The sequence below is a fragment of the Sipha flava genome, unplaced genomic scaffold, assembly GCF_003268045.1.
Source record: "Sipha flava isolate LNK unplaced genomic scaffold, YSA_version1 0_pilon_pilon, whole genome shotgun sequence".
Lineage (NCBI taxonomy): Eukaryota > Metazoa > Arthropoda > Insecta > Hemiptera > Aphididae > Sipha > Sipha flava.
The window spans coordinates 5,458,684-5,481,537 of NW_020271713.1; the positions used below are offsets into that span (position 1 = coordinate 5,458,684).

Below are 22,854 nucleotides of genomic sequence, written 5' to 3' on the forward strand. Positions count from 1 at the left end.
GGGAGCGCCCGAAATCGGTCCGATATCTTATCGGATCGATATACTTGCTGGGGCCGTCGTGAATACGTATCTCGAGATCGGCGGTGCTATCTTCGAATGACTCCCGTTCGTGCCTTAACCGTTGCGTTCATTGGATTGTATTTTTTAGTTTTTTTTTTGCGATTCGCCACTGACCACGAGGTTTATCTCTGGGATCTATTCTTGTTTGTTGGAGTCTCCGTCATTTCCGGTCGTCAGTATACTTGAGTTTCCGTCGCACGTGTTGAGAATTAGCCATGGTCGCGTGAGATTGAATCCAATTCTCGAGTAATGAGAGCTGTGCCTCCCTTATTATTATTATTTTAATTGTAGTTTTCTCACATATTTTGTTCATTATTGCAATCAGTGTGAAGACGCCCACTTGAAATTATTTAAATTATTATTATATTTTAATATACAGCTATAAAAAAATAATTAAATTGTAGTCTTTCCATTTTTGTTATTACGAAACGGAAGTCATCCCGCTACACCCTGACCGAACCGAAAACGACATGGAAGTCTTGGATCTCCATATTTATTATATTTTAAATTGCGTACGGCAAAGACGTAAGTGAAGTGCAGCGTCAACTTAAGCGCAAAATAAAAAGCATTAATATTCTGTTAACTATACATCTAAAAATTAAATAATATTAAGTGTGGTTTTGATAAAATGATAATCAATTTTTGAGAAGTGACATACAATAACTATTAAATATACTGCAAATGAACACCAAATATTCAATGCTAGTTAAATAAATAATAAATACACATATAAATAAAGCAACATCTATAAAATCGCAATGTATTAAAAGTAATTCAACATAGTAAATTTATATTATAATAAAAAAAAAAAAAAAAATCAAGTATAATAATAACACTAGAATTTAAAACACACAATTTTTAAAATTCTGAATAGTAAAATTATTAGTAAATGGGATACACGTAGTTTATAAACTACAATGGTATAGTTTATTGATATTTGTACAAAAAAATAAAATGCAATGAAAAAATATAAGAAAATGTTAAAATCAAAATAATTATAAAAACAGTGAAACATATTAAATTAACTTTAAAATATAATATTATATTATAACATTTATATTTTATTGTGACAAATAGACTAATAGAACAGACCATCTCGAGGCTTAAAATTAATCACTACACACGATCCAAATATTGATATTTAGTTTAATAACAACTGGCGATTACAAATTATTTATTGAATTATCTGACAAAAATAATTTTTTTTGTTTTAAACACATACTGGTGGCGTTTAAAAACTTGATTGATAGCTAACAAAATGAACAAGATTTCTTGACTTCAGGATTAGGACCCGATAGTTTTACAAGATCAGGTTGATCAGTTTCATCAGCATACTGGCCCATCATTGAGTTGATTAAAAACCTTAAACCACGACGGTCATTTAATTCAAATCATAGGTATTATTAAGTGGTTATAAAACATTAGCTTACTGCATAGAATCATTCACCATCAGTCCATCTTTAGCTGAAGTTTCTGTCCAGCCGATAAAATTGTTTTCCTTGTAGAACGCTTCAATGTCCAGTTGGTCGATTTGCCGCTGAGGTAAATCACACTAAAACAATTACGAAACAAAATCAGTTAAAAATTATAGTATTGTGTTATATTTTAAAAACATGAGAATATACATTAGGCCAGTTGTTCTTAAACTGTGGGTTGTTTATTTATTATATTGGGAAGAGGCATGAGCTTTTTGTGTAAACTATTTTTATATAAGTGTTTAGTTAAAAAAAAAATCCGTATTGTATTACAAATTTTGATTGAAAATGTTTACACTTAAGACTTAGGGGGCCATAAGAATTTTAAATTAAATTAAGGGGATACATAAAAAGTTTAAGAAGCACTATATTAGGCAATTATTATGTTCATATAAATTTACACTGTAAGTTAATTAATTTAAAATTCACTCGCTATAACTCAAGATCAAAAGTACGAATATTGAAGTGTAGCCTATATTTTTCAATGTCTAAAAATAAAATTATTATAAGTTTCCAAATTTTTTTATTCAAAATTGTAAGATTGCAATTTTGTGAAATTTTCTAGTGTTGATATTTTAGAAATAAAAAAATTTTAAAATAGTTTAATTTTCAATGAATAAGAACAATTTATAGTTTCAAAAAAAAAAAAATCATACTTAAATAAAAGATTAATGAATACGTGAGTATAGACAGTAGACGTAGAACGTAGTTTCAAATATTTAAAACAATTCACTTGCGATTTATCTCTCCTTGAAAATAAAAGGTGTTAATTTACATTAAACTAAAACTGACAGTGAAACGTATTGATTTTAGAAACCATACATGACAAGAGTGCAATTTTGTCCACTATTTTTGATTTTGACCTTCACTCTGTCCAAAAGCGGACAAAATTGACAAAATGTATAAAATAGATAAAACTGACAAAACCTTGTAACTTTTAATATTATAATACAATATAAAACTTTGCAAAATTATAACGGATTTTGACCGGTTCAAACAAAATACATTTAATGTTGATATTGAACTGTTTCATTTTATATGTGTGTACAATTTTATTAATAGGGCTCGAAAGTTGTAGGAGCTAAAAAAGGGAAAATATACACGAAAAAATTGCGAAAATGTAGCAAAATATGCATTAAACATGCAAAAAAATTTAATAAATATGCAAAAAAAAAATATTTTGAAGTTCGAAAAAAAAAATACATCTGAAGTCGTTTAAAATCAACAATATACACAAAAACTATTTATAACTGAAAAAATGTATAGTTGGTTGGCATTTTGACGATAAGATAAAAAGTACTTAACATAAGTATTTCGGCATTTTAGCATGATAGACTAAATGCGTATCATATCGTTATTAAATTAATTATTGACTGTGACTATGACAATAAATATTTTCGTTGATAACTTTGAATTTTATATAATCAATATTAATTGAAATATATAGATGAGGAAAATAAAATATTTAAGTTATTAACATTTTTTTTTAGAAAAATATGAAATATGCATAATATGAGTGCAAAATCAATGAAATATGCATTTTTTTTAGTTAAAATTGATAAAATATGCAAAATATACATTTTCAATTTTCAATTTTTTAACTTCACCATTGTATAGTTCATATTTCTAGCTTGGTCTGCTACAAATTGGGAACATACAAAACAATATGCAACTCCTAGAACTTCCGAACCCTAGTTATTATTTTTCACCAAAAGTAAATAGTGACTAGTTGTCATTTGATGATTTACTAGGAACTTAAAATTGTATCATACGGGCATAAGCATACTAACGAAGGGGGTAATGGGATTTAATCCCCCAATAAGTTATTTTATTTTATTTTTTTTTCCAATAAATTGATATTGCAAGGTATGTGAAAATTAATTTTCTTATTGTATAATTTATATTTACAGTTACAATATATACGTAAATATTTTAGTTTCACCAAAAAAAAAATTATTAATTATTACGAGTATTTATTGACATAATAATAACAAACTCATTGGTTTTTTATTAAATTTCTCCTACCATTGAAAATTCCTAAAAACACCATTTGACGTGGTCCCGTAATAGCTAAGGTACTACATTATGTCACCACTATCGCGGACCCGCACTCACTTTTTACCGAGACAAAATCCGGGTGACGACACACCAGTTCAGCAAACTCCCATCAAAATTTAACGTAGCACGCTGGTGAATGATCCTCAGTGCAGGTGCATAGACGAACATTTGGTTGAATTTATTTTTTTTTTTTTGGGGGGGGGCTATAATAATTCAATGTAAAATAACCCGTAGGAGCTTCGCCTTCACACAAGTAACTTATCACTATTAAAAATATAGATATGTTTAAATTGTATTAAAACAATACTAAATAACGTATACTTAAAAATAATTAATATTTTATTTTAATGACAAATATCTATTTGTATCAGCAAAGATATTTAAAATATCATCGCTTTTAATATTTTTCGATATATCTTTTTCAATATTGAAAGATCGCTAAATTTAACTTGAACCAACGATGTCCTAAGCCAAGTTTTTATTTTTTTTCATTGTACTGAAACTTCTTTTGCAAATAACCGAACTAATTGGTATTGTTAATGCTATTATAAATAGTTTTTTATTATTTTTTATCTTACGATTTTCAAAAAAACGAACAGATAATGATAAAAACAACGAATAACATTTCTAACAAAGTTTCGATTTTGGGGGATTTTTCAAATATATGGGCTAAATATAAACGGATTACATTTTAGAATCAAAGTCGATATATACTATCATGTTATAGGTATACATTGCCAGGAATTTCTTTTATACCTAAATAATTTTTTGGGTAATAGAATTTATTTATCACAAAAAAATTCATGAAAGCAACACTGAATATATATTATGTAAATAAATTTGACATATTTGAATCAACTAATAAACGTTTATTGTTTAATTATTAAGTATGGAGTAATTGATTTTATTTTACTGATAGGTACTCAGTCATTTTTCGAAAAGTATTTTTTTATCACTTTTATTAAATATGTAACAAATTGTGAAAGTGTTTGATACTTATACCCAATATATTATAACTGTAAGTATAGTTACATGTTACATGATTCCATTATTACCTGGCACATTTTTAATTTATCATAAAATCGGATAAAATATTCAAATTCAGGATTTATGTAGAACTCAATTCAGAATCGTTTAAAATTTTATTGCTCAAATGACCATTAGAAAAATTAGCACATAGTGTTTCTAATAAATAAAACGTATTTATCGCATTCTTAATTTGTATTGCACACTAAAATAGAGGCCGATTTATACGCAACTGTTATTTGAATTATATACATATATATTAATTTAACACGCTTTTTTTGTATATATATACATGCTGTATATGAACTAGCGAATTTCCAACTGTTTTTTAGCATATCTACTTCTCATATAGTATATCTTTGAACAAGAAAAAAATAGTAATCTACTTAGTAACAAGAATGTAACTATACACTCATTAAAACAAATTATACGCCAGTAATATTTTTTCCGTAACAACTTGTACGACTACAAACTTTTCTAGGGCTTCCAATGATATAGTTTCGTGTAAAATATTATACTACTTATAAACTTATTATTAATGTTAAAGCAAAACACATCCATGATTTTTAATTTATTCATTTTGATTAGTTTTTGTCTTCACAGAATACCATAAAGTATATTTAATTAATAGATAACTAACGATGACTGTAGGTCATCAACTTCATAACACAATATCGAGGCTAATGGACAGGAACTACTTAACTACTAAACCATTCCTTACTGAGTTGCAGAACCCTAAAGTATTGTATTTTGTGTTTTTATGTATATAAATATAATAATCGGTTTTATATCATAATGTCATTGATTATATATTACTAATAATATATAATGGTAATATGTATTGTTAAAATATAATGAGGTTAATTACAGAGATAACTTAATAGTTGTACACTAGCATGATTTTTAATTTTAGGCTGTACTTAATTTATTTAATATTTATATAATTCTTGTTTGTTATTTCTATCTTGTTTAACATACGTTATTTCATTTTAAAGTCGATTGTTTATATAATTTACGAATTTAATATTAATGTTGTTGTTACAATAATAACTAATAAGTATTATGTCCTTACTTTATTTCCCAACAACATGCATGGTATAGGACTGCCATCCGATTGGGTGCATTTGGCATCAACATCTTTTTTCCATTTAAGAGTATTTAAAAATGAATTCTTATTTGACAAATCAAACATAATCACACACCCATGGGCGTCTTTATAATACACGCGAGTCATCCATGTAAATCGTTCTTGACCTAAACATATAAATTATACAGTTATAAAACCGTACATTTGCGGTTTAAATATAGTAAAAATAACATTAATTACTAGATAAAAAACCTATATTTCTTTTGTTTCATACGAAAAATCGGTATTCTATCATATGACTAAAAAAATCTCGTATTCAGATAATTAAATAAATAATTAATTTAATATAAAATTACGTACAAATAAAATATTTGAAAATGCGTTTTGTATTTTTTTTTTGTTTATAAAAACATATTTACAATAATAAAACTCATTTGAAATTAAATGTCATTGGTAATCAATTTATGACTTTAAAGTTGGTAGAATATTTAAAACTATTTAAATGAATTTATATTTTTGAATAATTATATACTTATAGGGAAAATACATTATACTAATAATTGACAAATGGAATGAATATAATTTTGGATTGAAAAAGTTATATGGACGTAGTAAATAACTTAGAATATAACATACTAATACGTGATTAAATTTGTATCAATTAATTGAGTTATTATATTACCGACAAGTATTAAAAAACGACATAGTTTAATTTAGTCAAATATTATCCACATATTTTTAATAGTTTAAAATAATAATTAAATATAATTATGCAACTTGTTATTTTCTTGCGTAAGACATTAATAAAAATATATAAATAAAATCGTTATATTGTTAATATTAACCAAATAAGACATCTACCAACCTACTTAAAATTTTTAATTTATAAAAGTATATTTTATGAAACGGAAATCCTGAGATTTTATTTTAATGAATAAGATATTAAATATACATAAAGAGTAAATTATGGTTTAAATTATTTAAGACAAAAAACAAACCTGCTATGTCCCATAGTTGTAACTTAATAGTTTCCGTATCGGAAACTTTAATGATTTTTAATGCGAAATCAACACCGACGGTACCCTTGTACTCTCTACTGTACGACTTTTGAACATATCGTTTAACAAATGCAGTCTTGCCTACAGTAGGATCTCCTATTATAATTACTTTAAATAATTTCTCTGGCATTATGGTATCTGAAACGTATACGAGTACAATCTAATAAATAAAATCGCAAAACAATAAGTTCAATGTATTAAAAACTAGCGAGTAATAAAATTAAAATCCTAATTTTTTTAATATAATTGAAAAATTTAAAACATTTGATTAAGGTTTCTTCAATATGTTTTTATTTTGACAAAATTTATTTATCAAAAAGCAGACATCGTTCAAAATTTGAAAACGTTTTAAAATAACAATTTAGTAAAATATATTATTTTAATTAGATTAAAAATTACTGAATTTGTTGTTTAAATATGACAAGATTTTTTTTTTTATATTACTTTTATCCAAAAGATATTACTGCTAGACAATTATGTGTTTTTTATAACGAAATTTAAAATTACTTATTGATAGCTTCTTACTGGGAATCAACAAACAACAGGAGTTTTTAAATTTTATTTATATATTCTATTTCAATTTAGAAAGATATAATCATTATTTATTTTATTTATTTAAATACATCCTCAATTTTTCAAAGGAAGTATCCCAGGTGGTTTTGGTGAATTTAAAAACAAAGAAGAATAGTATTATAGAAGTTTTGGTGTACTCCAAATTTATCAATAAGCACTATACACATACACTTAGAGTTGTTTACATTAGTTACATATACACATTATAATTATCATTTACACGTCATACATCAATGATTATTGCATGATATAAAATATGAATTCACTTATAAGTGACTTAAAAAAAAACCAATAACAAACAATCTAATTAAAAGTAATTATTGCATTACCATGAACACAACAAATTATAAATTATTAAACAAATTATATCATAGCCTAGTGCAACAAGAATGGTTGTGGCAAATATTTATACTTAACTAAGAAAAAATAGCCTTCTAAATAATTGAACTTAAAATCATACGTGGTCATCCATGTATTTGTTACTAAGAATAATGAAGATATAAAATAACAATTTTAAAAATTTAGTTACAGTCGGTATACCGTATGTGCAGTTATAAATGTAATACATACAGGTATATCTGTAATGCAGCATGAAATTACATATATACGAGTATATGAATATTATTTCGCTTGTATAACATTTGCAATTTGTATGAAAATCAAAAAGGACACCGAATTAAACCCGTGATGATAAGATTTATGTCTTCAATTTGGTAAAGACTAACATAACTAAACATAACGATGTATATTACGCAGGTGGATCTAGTTATATTACGGTATTAAATCGAGCACATAGAAATCCTAGCCGAATTATTTTCATTATGTGATAAAGATATTCAGCCAAGTCTTTCAAATACTTAAATAAGCATTATAAGTATACAAATTAAAATGCGTGTAAAAAATAATATATGATATTGGTTAGATACAACCAATATTTCCCTTTAAATATATCACTCAATGCCTTTATTATATATATTAATTCAAAGTCATAGAGTAGTCAATATTTTATTCAATAAATAAAATTAGTATAGCATTTATTACATCTACAGTAAATAAATGTTAATTCGTAATTAATGAAACAAGCTATAACTTATCAAATCTTCTAACACTTAATGTGTATTTTAAAAATAAATGTAGCTTTTAAAACACAGAAGATATCATTATATAAAACGATATTTATCTCAGCTACATTTATAGATACATTTAACATTTTAGCATAAGCATATTTCATATATTAACTACTCATATAAAAGTACGTAAGTAACGTAAGTACGGAAGTATTTCTATGGCCGTGAAAAAGTTGTCTATTCCACTTATGATTGATATATCACACTCGTGATTTTGTATTTTTTGCGATATTTTGTAAATAAATCATAGAAAATAATCCATTATGAATAATATATCTTAATAATTTTATAAATAATATATCCGTACCAAAATATTTTTATAACAAATATGGTACCAGGGAATTAGTTCAAATAGGCTCGTTCAAAATTCAAATTTTTAACTTTTTTACAATTAACTGTTTTACCACAGTAACATTGTTTTAAATTTATAATAATTCACATTTACATAAATATTTAATTTAATTTATACTTATTATACGTTAAAATTTATTTATAACATTTTAACTTTACCTCTTAGACTAAAATCGCGTTTGTCACTTTCAATATCACTATTTTCGATTGTCGATCGCGAATTTGGCCTGAGGATACAACTAGAATATTTGTCATTGTCGTCCCGATAAGATTTTTCTTCTAAATTTGAGTCGTTGTCAACTACGAATTGAGTCTTTAGTAAAGACATAACATATTAGACTCTGATACAGTTGTAATTATCAAACTCTCATCGAAAAAAACCTGAAACAAATATATAAACAAAGACATTTTGATTTATTGTTGAAACATTTTTTGTTTAATTATTATTTTTTATATTGAATGTTACTTGATCGAAAATCCTGAACAAAAAATACAATTTCCCAGTTCATAAAATATTTTATACCATACAAATAATTTCATATTACATTTAGTTTAGTAAATATAGTTATAGTATATATACTAACTGTTTTAATTGTAAATATTCAAAATTATAGAGCGAAACACAACAATTGAATTTGGAAAGTAATGTTAATAGCATGAATATTAAATCATTAAATAATCATTTGTAATTTATAGCTTATATCAACAACAAATTCCAGACTATACAAGATAATCAATTCCAGACTATATTAGTAATAGGTTATTTATTGTTAAGTATTTTAATTCATAATCGGAACAACTATTATAAACTTCATATAAAACACAAGCATTGAAATAATTAAGAGTTAAAACATTAAATTATTTACGCAGTATTTCACAAAACACAGTTATAAATATTGGTGCAGTTTGTGCAAAACGTTAAATCAAATTAAAACAAACATTAAATGGCGATTTATTTAAACAGATTTCCTGAGAAATACATATGTTTATAGCATTAAGTCATTATTTCTGCACAATTGAAATATATCATAATATATTCAAATAAAATTATCATATAAGTACTATAAATGAATATTGAATTGTATGGAACATTTAATTACAAATACTTGATTTTCTATTTTTATGTTACATAGTTTTCAACCCTCATTAATATCTATATAAATACTATAACTTACGTAGTAGGATCAAAAAGTTCCCGGAATTTATTTATAGAAAAAAATCTATATTTCTTATCAAATATCTGATTATTGGAATTAAAAGTAGACTATTATTAGCTATCTATAGGTTTAGTCGTTAAAAGTACATTAGTCTCATGTGAGCCGTAATTGAGTCCATACGAAACTGTGTTTACGCATTTTTTCAAAATGTCGCAATTTGAACAACGCGCCGCATTCCTAAATCATTTTTTAAAATGTTTTGAACTGAACCATACGATATTCCTAATACATTTACCATATCTTAAATGTGTAAACGACGATCTGATTGCACCAAGTTTTTAACTTTTTCGATTGTTTCATCGTTTTTTGAAATTGATGGCCGGCCACTCCGCTCTTCGTCTTCAAGTGACTCTTGGCCATTTTTGAACCATTTAAACCAATCATAAACGGCTGTTTTCTTTAATGTTTCATCATCATTAACTGTTTTCAAGCATTCGAGCGTTTCTGCGGCAGTTTTTCCAAGTTTAAAACAAAATTTAATATTAGCGCGTTGTTCAAATTGTGACATTTTGAAAAAATGTGTAAACACAGTTTCGTATGGACACAATTACGGCTCACATGAGACTAATTTACTTTTAACAACTAAACCTATATATAGCTAATAATGTCTACTTTTAATTCCAATAATCAGATATTTGATAAGAAATATAGTTTTTTTTCTATAAATAAATTCCGGGAACTTTTTGATCCTACTACGTATAATTTTTATATATCAGACTCTATAATGCAACTTATTGAACTTAAAAAAAATTGATACTATTTATATTTAATATTTGATTATTCACAAATAAAAAATTTCCAAATAAATGTATCGTATATTATAGACAAATTTGTTATACATAGTAAAGCTGATCTTTGAAATTAAATAAAACATATTAACATTAATTTGTTATTTCATGAATAGTTTAGATTTACACGTATATACATTATACATTTTATTATAATTAAAACGTGCATAATGCTTGTTAAACTTTTTAAAATAAGTTCCTCGGTAAACTAATTTATTAAATAATTAAATAACAATAATTGTTTAGTTTATACTTGTATAAATATAATATGATAATATTCTGATCACCGAGATAATTTTAGAAATTAATCGATAATACTTTATTGTATGCATGCTGTATAACAAGACAAGCCGTACTAACTATGACAATTAAAGTTTAAAATTATAATACGAGTATAAAATCCTGATACGTAGTGAAAATAAAGAACACGATGAGAAAAATCTAATGTCTAGATCAATTTTTGGATTTTCTACAGTTTATTTTTGACAAAAATATATTTTTTTTCAACAATATTTTCTAGCGAACTGATATAGATATACTGTACTATTTTTTACTCTTACAATAACACTATAAAATGTTCGCATAATAAAAATCGCAAACCTAAATTAATAAATACTTATTAAAATTTACCAAGCGACTTGAAGTAACGAAATTGTAATGAAGTGTGGGAACGAATTAATGTTGAATGAATTTAATTCGAAACTAGTTGGTCCCCACCTAAAATTAACGGATTAGAAAATATAATGTATCAACAATATTAAAACATAGGAACGAATTTTGCGTTATCTACAAAGAAGCAGACACGGTTTTATTTTATATATTTATTTAATAAAAAAAAAAAAAAAAAATTATAATTAATATTTTAAGGTTTATATTTTAATAATTAACATAATAAAAATTTCGAATTTTTATTGAACTTATAATGTTTTAACTTTTGTAAAATAAAGACATAACATCTTTTTAATGCTTATAAATAATATACATTTCATTAAAATATTTCAAAAATATGAAATGTTTTTAACAAAATTACTTAATATCATTAAATGGAAATTCATCAAAATTTAATTTTGTAACGTTTATAAATTATTTTTGCGACAATCCAGTCTTTTTTGATTTATGGCTCAATTTTTTTCTATAATTAGTAACAGATATGTATGATTATGTACACATAATACGAGTAGAATACTATGACAAGGAATTAATTTCAAAAATATAAAAAACATGATATAAAATTGATGGTATTTTTTCCAAGTTCTCTAAATGATCAAATAACCAAAATTTAAATAGTACTTCACTAATTAAATTTTGAATATTTATAAATATTTAATTAATTAAAACATTTACCTATCGGTTAAACTATATACATTAATTAACAATATTCTATAATATCTTATAATATTCTAATAATATTATAATCTATAAATTCTTAAAATTAATTTCTAATTTCTAAATGAACCAAATGTAAGAAATTGTTTTTTATCAATGATAGATACGAATAAATATATTGTGAAGGTATGTTGATAGTTAAGTGTGAAGAACTTAGTATTACATTTTTTAGAATTGTAGTCCATCAAAATTTTCATTTTCATCAAAATCGACATTTTCGAAAAAAATTATCCCTCGAAAGTATGTACCAATTAAGACCTTTTTAATCTCTTACTTTTTATTTGGTGTTGATCAGAGCCCACCTTCTGGTCAAAATAATGTACACAGTCACAAAAAAAAAAAACACCCAGTAAAACCATAATATTTCTCGTTTCATTAAGAATCTAAAATAATAATGTCTGAACAATTTGTTCCCATGGCGTATCGGTTAGTTTTTAGGGAATTCAACAAACAACTATTATAATACATATTTCATAGATTGTGAGAAACCGATGTTACTTTAGTGTTACATTATATATTTTGTCACAATTAATCACAATTATATTTAGAAATAAATTATTAATATGTATTTGCTTAAAGATCTTATATATTGCTATCTTAATAGATAATGTATATTGAAACCATTTAAGTTAAAGATCAATCATTATTATTTTTATTAAGCGTATTCCTTACATAATCTTAAATTAGTTATTATTCTCTTAACATACATAACGCAAAAAAAAAAAAATTAATAAAATAATTTTATACTTTAAAAACCTAACCAGTTTTGTCTAATTAAATTACACAAACCAAATATTTGGCATTAATTATATGTTATTATTATTTAATATTGTGTTTGGAAACTCCTTTAGGAAAATTTAATAAAATTATCAAAAACTCATATATGGCAAATTATCAAGCTACAAATTAGTTTCATAGTGTGTACAGTTGTCTAAACATTATAATAAATAATCAACAAAAGTTATTCACCATCGACATTATACCTGCGAAAAATATAGTCTAAATTACAATAAATTTTAGATTTATGTTAAATAAATATTATTTAATTTCATATTATTTTTATACATTTTGAATATTTGTGTAAATTTTTAAAATTTAAACCCAAGGTTATTTAAAATAATCCTAATTAGGCATATTCATTACACTTCAAAAATTGAACTCATTATATCTTTTATATACACATACCATTTGGAAACGATAAAAACATGTAATTAAAGTTAGCTTTGCAATGATTTATAGTTTTTTTTTTTTAATTTACAATGGAGTAAAACACACAGAAAGGAGACTATTCTACCTGTTATTTTTAAATTATTAACTAAAATGAAAAATCCAGTAAAAAGTTTCAATTAAAAAAATATTAAAAATATCTTAGATTATAAAAGTGAACAATTTACTAACAGTTATATTCCTATGAATTCTTATCATAAATCAATTTGAGATGGCATAAATAATTTTTGAAGAAATAATTAGGTATATTCTACGAGTATACCTACTAGGTATGTCAATATCCCACATATATTTATATTAAACTTTATAATATATTAATAATTTTTGGTAATCATAATTTATTGATGACTGACTAAAAAGTTAAATTCAATTATAGCATAAGTATTATAGATGAATGACAATTAAAAAATTGTTACTATAGGATATGGATATCGAAAAATATAATTTGTACAAAATCTGTTGATAAGTACAATAAATAATTATTGTAGAAAATATTGCTAGTAAAATAATTATGTAGGCCATAAGCCAAATTGATCAGATATTCAAAGTTTATTTAAAAAATATAAATAAATGAACATTTTATATGATCACATCTGAAATTTGTTTAGTCTCCATCAAACAAACATAAGACTCAGCAGTTATAATAAAAATGTGTAAATTGAACTGTCTATACTAAAATACACGTAAAATAACTACAATCAGCACATTTCTAGAAAATGAATAAAAATATTAAAATGTTTACAATATTGCAAAATTATAAAAGAGGGCAAAATACGGCTTCATTTCATTGACTAACATTGAATAACATTCATGTCCTCGTGAAATATGTCTAAGAAAATAAAATGTATTGGTAGATATTTCCTGGTGCATTTATAAATGGGTAGATCATTATAAGCAAATAAATATTTATTTTTAAACATTAGTATCAACATTGTACAAGTTGATCCACCAAAAATAATATTGATAAAAACCAGGAAAAATTGGGTTAATCACTTTCTGAGAAGCATGTACCTATTGTTGTTATCGCTATTCACTAAATACTTATTTATTTTCTGAATTTTTGATAACACTAATATACAAATTATACAATTTCAAATTTAATAATTATTAGAATGATTATTAACAATTTGAAGGAATGTAAATTATATAATATTGGGAATCAAACACTTAGCCGTTTCAAAATGAGCATAACACTTAAAAATATTCATTTTTATGATTTATATGCTGTGATCGTCCAAAATATTTCAAAAAATCCATAAATGTATAATAAAATCTATCATATTATTATTATAATTTATATTATGAAAAAAATTTAACGTAACAATAACTTTGTCTCTGTTGCTTAGATAATAACTATGCATAAAGCTCCTTTCACATTTTTCATTTGTGGCTTTAAACAGTGGTAGAAGAAGTAAGCGCCATATAAAGAAAATAGCCTAACTTGTTAGAGCATTTAAAAATGATAACGCAATAGAGATTTTATTTTAAATATTAGTATAAAAGATTGAAAACGTTGTAACTTTAATTATACATTTATATTTACAATTAATAATAATACAGCCTATATAAAACGTTTCCTATTTTTATAAAATATTATGTTACCTTGACTAGAACTGTAGTTGTCCATTATATAATTTAATATATTGACTATATACGTATAATATATTTCAATGTACAACGAGGAAAAATAATGGTTTTACTATATGCTCATTAATTATGATTCTGATTCGTTGGCAATCTTTTACACATATATATTCAAATACAAGTTTTAATAATGGCTTATTATTGGTTTATATTGTCGGTACTAGTTTAGCCAGTGTAGACACTACGTAAACATTAAGATCATAACAATCATTTATTATACCTTATGTACAAAGAACTCAACTATACCAATGATACCTAATCAACAGCTTTTTATCGTTTTCTCTGACTTCGATCGACGCAATAATTAATAATTACTTCTACATAAAATGTTTATTAATTATTTAACATATAGGTGCATGAAAAAATATCACCCATAATTAAAATATATTTTCAGTTATACATCGTTATCAAATCGACCTCGATTGAGACTAAATTTAAATTTTACTTCGAATAGAATACCACGATAAGAAATTCATTTTGTAGACATGAAAAACATGATACAAAATTGATGGTATTTTTTCCAAGTTCTCTAAACGACCAAAATAATCAAAATTTAGATAATACTTAACCAGTTAAATTTCAAATATTTATAAATTTTTTATTAATCAAAAAACATTTGCCCATCGTTATATGATACTTTATTCAATGATTAACATTATTCTATATGGGACAACAATATAAATTGTTGAAATTAATTTCTAATTTCCATAATTAATAGACAAAAAATGTAAACAATTTTTAAATACCATATAATTTAAGTTCAGATTGTCTATAATATCAAAAATGAATAAAATAATATACAAAGCTGATTATATATATAAACACTTATTAAATAGCAATATGTGTTTACATTTAATCAAATATCCTACATTCTAAATTAATTCTCCTAGTTATAAAATTATACATGATTTATACATTTATACTTAATATAAAATGTATGTAAAAAACAAGATATTATATAAATTATTGATTTATGTATTCTTTATACTTATTTATAATTGCATGTTATAATATTAACCTATTTATTAATGATAATATAATTATCTCATATAAATTATTTTACGAAAATATAAAAGATAAAAAATATTGGTTCAAATGAAACATTATTTATAAAGAAAAAGAAAATGATTTACATAGATTTATAGGTCATATACCATATAAGTACTATATTTTTAAGCAATATTTTTGAGCTTTAATTTGTGAATTTAAAATTAAGAATCTATATGGTTACATTATTTTATTTTGAATTTTACTGTGATAAATTGAAACTTAAAATATTTTTAAAAAAAATATGTAGACATATATTTAAATATATATATATATATGTCTAAAAATATAAATGATTTCAAAGACCTCATTAGTCTGGCGAAAATTTCTTAGTTCACGAATAACAATATGTAGTATTGTTATACTAAAATATGTATTTTATATTAGTAATGAAATATTTGGATAGTTGTATTAATATACCAAGTACGAGACATTTAAATTGTTACCAAATTGTTCAAAACAATTAATTTTTAACTATATTGTGTGATTAATGATTAAAAAATAAGTTTAATATAATTAAAAGATAACTCAAAACTAAAAATAAGAAAAAATAGCATTGTACTATTTATTAACATTGTTTTCATTTTAAATATTTTATCAATAATGAGATATCTTTAAATGTGTTATTTTTTATTTATGATCAAATCCAACAGTTTCAGTATTAATATATGTTATAATTTAAAATATTAAACACAGTCACTTTTATTAGACTAAAATTAAGCACGTATATCGTATATCTAATACCATGCCGTATCCAGGGAGGGGTTTTTCTTGGTTCTATCCTACCCCCTCTATAAATTTCACAAAAAAAAAAATTAACTGTCTTTCCTTTATACTCCTGAAAACCATGAAAAAATGTATTATTTTCTAGATTTTTCTTTAAATTTTAAAGCCAGAATAAAATAAAATTATAATAGATACGTGACGTTATTGCTATTTCCAACCAAGGTTTATTGACGAGATAATGAATGAATTTTTCATGACATTTAATTTTTTATTTTTAGTATATATCGTAATTCATTATGGTACCTTGAGAAGATGTCGATAATATTTATTTTTTTCTCTAGTAGATGGGCGTATTATTTTTTATTTTGTAATAAGTGAAAAATTGCTCTTTGAGAATTACAATTTTGTAAATGTAATAAACAGGGCTCGGAAGTTCTAGCAATGCATATTTTACTTGGTTCATCCTAGAACATCCAAAGTAAGATACAAATATGTTTCAAACTACTTATAGTATTTATAGTATACTTATATAATAATGGTATTTACTTGGTTATATTTTTAAAAATATTTGAATTATTGGAAATAAATAGACCTTGTCAGTTATTATTTTATGTTTTCATCAACAATTTGATGTATTAATAGTTAGTGACGTCATTGTTATTCCATTATTATATCATTAGATTATCAAACATTTTAATAATTCAGGATGATTTCCAATTTTATATAAAATAATTTAATTATAAGTACACTTTTACAAATACTTTAATTAATTTAACATTTTTGTTAACAGTTTATTATTCAATCAATCTAGACTGTGACTATGAGTTCAAAAATTTGCAAAATTACATTTTTTTTCTTATAAATTTATAATTTTTGATTTTTCGTGCTATTTATAGCGCAAATTTTAGAGTTTGTAAGTGCATATTTAAGAGCTAAAAAGTAACATTTTTAAAACTTCCGAGCCTTGGTATAAACATAAATTCTTTTAATGACGGTGATTTGAAAGCACTTTTGTAAGAAAAAAATATGCAACAAACAACAATCTCAAAATATATTATTTAACTTCATGTAGGTATCAAGGTATCAAAAACATATCTTTGCACCACCACATTTTAGATTTACGCCACTGTACCTAATCGTTTATTAGACCATCTACTTTGAAATTCAAGATATTATAACTATTAAAACACCAACTATTTAAACTATATTACTAATAATTGTACTTGTAAACCTACTTGTTTAAATAACATGAAATATGTTATTTTGAACCATGTCCAATTAATGAATATATTATTCAAATAGGCTATTTAAAATTATAACCATAGACCAAATACATTATGATTTAACAAAGTGAATTATTACTTCTCCTTCTTTACAAATTATAACTTGCCGTAAATATTTTCATTGTCATAAAAGTAATGGAGTTACGGCTTATATTTAAATACGACTTATGGTAGCAACAAATATCACGAAACGCTTTAGAATATTTCGTAGAGAATATCGTTTTATACAATACAAAATATAGCCTACAGATACTAATAAAAGTAAATAGTAAGTTAATAAAACCCGCATTTGATTTCCTATTTATCTTTTGATTTGTTTAAAATGACTTAAGTATCAATATTCAATGATCTTGCAGTTACATGATAAAATATTTTGTGAATAGAACTAATGTTATTCGAGTTGATAATTTATACATTGCATAATCGTAAAACGATACTTCCATGATTTCGTTTATGTTATAAGTAGGGCCCGGAATTATATACTTTTGGATATTTTTTTTTGAGTATATGCAGACGGTAGGTTCGAAATCTTTACAAATTATTAAACAGGTAAATTAATAATAAAAATGTTTTTTTTTTGCATATTTGAGAATTTTTAAGATAAAATAATATATCGTATAATAAAGAATATTAGAGCATATATTGATTAATTTTAATAGATGTTCAATATTTTTTGTTGCAATGGCGTAAATAATATAAATTATATGTCCGATAATAATGATATGATATTAATATATTATATGCAATCGTATATATCATAATTATACCCTAAATAGTAATGTACTGTAATAGTATGTAGTAGGTAAGTGACTTATCTAAGATAATAATGCGTAATTAAAATATCAGTTTTTTTGTATTATGTGCTTAATTATTTTGCATATAAATTTATGCTTTTAGTTCAAGAGAATATATTAATAAAAAAACATATTTTTTGTATATTTTATTATAAGTTTTATAGAATATCGGAAGAATATTTTCAACTTTTTATGAAAATATTAATATCTTATTTTAACTATTTTCAAAGATTATTCCGGCCCCTAGTTATTAGTTATGCACACTGTGTGTTATTTAACACAAAGTGTTTCGAGTATTAACTTATGATAGTTATTAAAATACGTTAAATGTAACCCAGTTGTAATTAGAACATTGGGATCGACGATTTAATCAGGGTAATCGTGGTAATTATTATATTTATTCTTATTTTTATGAATCGCAAGTTGTGCACAATTTTTCGACAAAACTAAGCCATGGGAATAAAAATGACGAAAAAACATGTCATCTTGAACCACCGGATGTGTCGAGGATAAACGCTGAACATTTTTAAAATCGAGACGCATTTGTTGGTATTACATAGCACGAGTCCTTGAAATCAAACAAAGCGAAACGAGAGATCCCTCGTCCTGATTTTCGGTCCACCCCACATGATTATGTGCCACCGTCAATGTATTATTACCAACGCCCCACAATATTCGAAAACGAAACAGCATCAGGTGGTCCAAGAGAACAATATTCACGTAAAAACCATCTGTGCGGCGAGGAAAATCAGAAAACCCGCCAAATGATAATGAAACAAGAAATTATTCGAGATTGTAATGTATATAATAATTAAACGTACAATTCTACATATTACAAGTATTATGAAATTGGATTTTCTCTCCGAAGCACATCATAATCAAAAATTGTTTGAATATTGACAAATTAGCTGCAAGAAGTAAGTTGAAAAAAGTATATTTCTAAATATGTTAACAATAACAGAGCATTTAATACGGACGGTTCGACACAAAACGGTCGAGTAGCAATGTTAAAATATTCATATTTGAATTATAATACACACATATTTGCTCGTTAAAATAGTGACAAAATGACAACTATAAGGACACTCGTTACTGAACATCAGATCGATCACGTAATCGTAAGATGCGTTAGTTTCGAAAAAAATGTAAAACCTCTTTAAATCTAATAGATATGAATCGCAAGGATTTTTACCATCACCACTCGCGGCGTATAATATGTTAATTGGTACTGGTTATATTTCCGTCGGAACACGTCCATTACGTTTCGTATTATAATTACAATTGAACATTACGCGTAGCCGATACACCTGTACAGGTACGCGTTGAATTTTAAAGATATTTTCATTAGTTTTGCTCGTTATATACAATGACACCAGTTGTATTGCTTCGCCGTGTGCCGCGTCGCGTTTTGACGAATGTAAATTTTACGAAAAAAATGAAAACCGAAACGGCTAATACACGTTCCTAAATACAGACCATATAATCCTATCCATTCGTATGCAACGAAAAAATCATAAACGTACTCGTTGCGGTATGGCAGGCAGTACTGGGCACACGAGGTGCGTTATACGTGTATTACTCGATAATTATGCGCGCACAAATTTTATGTTTTTTTTTTTTTTTCCCCTTTTTCTCGACACCAAATCTCCTTCGGAGCCATCGTTCCCGATGTCGACCAGCGTAATAACATAACAGTATCACCGGAGAGGCGATCGAAATGATGAAACGACGCGGTGATTTCAACACTCTTCGACGCCGGCGACAGCGGTGAAAATGTCCACGACACCATCGATGTATCGGTATCGCGGACAGGCGCGAATAACGACCGATAACGTCTGCGCAAACAACGGGCCTCGGAGATCTCGGGGTGGCCGTGCCGTAAACGCGTGGACACGTATTGTTACGTTGTTTCCCCGATCGCGATCGCAAAACGCAATCGAGAAAAACCGAAAACGGTCGACTGTCCGATTCCCCGGCCGTTACCACACCGTCGGACGGTCGTGTGCGCGCTACGTGACGCTACGGACGATAATATTGCGGTCCGCAATAGACGGATAATGTGTACTTACGGATCACGAAAACATATACGCCGCGTTCGTGTGTTGTGTGCAGAGACGGTTTTCGAGTACTACATGCGTGAACGATAACGAGACGAGATGCCGTTACGTAATGCACGTGGAGAACGTGGTGCGCGCCAAAATAAATGAAAAAAAAAAAAGAAAACGTTACAACACTAGTGCGCTGCGAACTCACCGGTGGAACGCATGAGACTAGAGCGTTGGACGACGGTGCGACGAATACCGGCAGCGGCGGCGGCGGCGGCGGCGGCGGCGATGTTTATCACGTTTATGCCGTCGCAGCTGTACGTACCGACGACCACGTAAAAGGGAATGTTGTTTAACTACTTCTGCCGCCGCCGCCGCCGCCGCCGCCTGTGCCTCGACGACGTGCTCTTGACGCATCGAATATTATAATACCGCGCGTGTCGGGTCACGATAACAAACACAGTTATTAATGTGCGTTGATAAATGTTGTGGTCGCCTCGACGGTCGCAGTGTTTACGGTGTCGCACCGTTGACTGGTTTCTTAGCGGTCCGGTCGTCGGAGTCGCGCGCGGGACGAATAGGGGCTGTTCGCTCCCTGGAATTGTTTTCGCCGCACAACCGCGCACTACTGCGTACCAAGAATATCGCTTCATCGGTAAATTAATCCCATAACAATATTGTCGCGTCGGAAAAGGGCTATTTATTGTTATAATCGACGAAAATCAAGACTGTCCTAAAGGCCTTACAATATGTAAAATTAAAAATAGATATAAAGTAAATAAAATAAGCATGTGCAGTCCGGGTTCGATTTAGGCGTCTTGAGGTGTTAGGAAAAATAAAAAATGTGACCCCTTGTCAACAGAAACGTACTATACGCACCCCCTACACGCATGAGTTGCACAACATAAATTAACAATTACAATTTACATCTAGATTTTCACGAACAAAATTACAAAGCTATAAGTACATTTTTTATCTCTATAGATTTCTGTATTTCTCTGAAATACTTTGCTGATATTTTTTTTTTTTGTACGATGAAAGTTTTATTAAAAAAAAAAAAAATTATATGAAAATCCGAGGCCTCCTAATAATGAAGACTATAGACAGTTTCTTATCTTGCTTAATGGAAAATATGACCCTGTATGTGAGGGCTTCGCGAAATTCTGCTCTAAAATTCGTTTATAGGTCTATGTTTATTAATAATAGTCACTTGTGCTCACATGATTTGTTGCTGTTTTTTTAACATTGCATTGTTAATGATATCATTTATTATTAATACAGGTTTTATAAGATATTTTGGTTACCTATTACTTTAAAAACTTTTAGAGCTTTTTGAAAAACCATTTTTAATAAATTTTGATAAAATGTCTTCTTAATATGATTTGATAGTCAATTGAACACATTATTTGATTAATATTTCCAATCAAAAATTAATATTGATTAAAATAACACCTACTTCATTAATAATGATTGCGTAGCTATTTTTATATAATTGCTGTAGTAGCTCAATATGAATTAAAATATAAGATGATACTTGATATTCTATTTTTAACTATTAAGTTCATTAAAATTATTTATTTGATTTTTAATTATACCGGGAGGAAAATAAATCCTTGAGTTTATAAAAAATTGACATTATTTAAAATGTTTGTGAATTAATTTATTTCGTGTTCAAATAACCAACTAAATAATATTGTAGATGTATTTTAATGAATATAATTATAATTCAAAATTGTCCATGATTTATAACAGGAAAGTTTTAACTTCAAGTCATCCGTAATTAAAACGTATTGTCCGTTCAACAAAAAGTTAGAAATAAGTTTTATACATTCTGTACGCCCATCTTATATTTAAGAACCACGCATGGATTACATAATTAAGT

General features: G+C 26.1%; 1 protein-coding gene across 1 annotated transcript; it reads right to left on the reverse strand.

The window, feature by feature from the left end:
• Positions 1 to 1,100: 1,100 nt before the first annotated feature.
• Positions 1,101 to 21,250, reverse strand: LOC112693906 (ras-related protein Rab-7L1-like). Its single transcript, XM_025569169.1, has 6 exons — positions 20,996 to 21,250; positions 8,975 to 9,194; positions 6,705 to 6,902; positions 5,692 to 5,873; positions 1,491 to 1,612; positions 1,101 to 1,422 (listed from the first exon to the last, which is right to left on the reverse strand). The coding sequence occupies exons 2-6, from the start codon at positions 9,141 to 9,143 to the stop codon at positions 1,311 to 1,313; spliced, it is 783 nt and encodes a 260-aa protein (XP_025424954.1). The 5' UTR covers positions 9,144 to 9,194; positions 20,996 to 21,250; the 3' UTR covers positions 1,101 to 1,310.
• Positions 21,251 to 22,854: the final 1,604 nt, after the last annotated feature.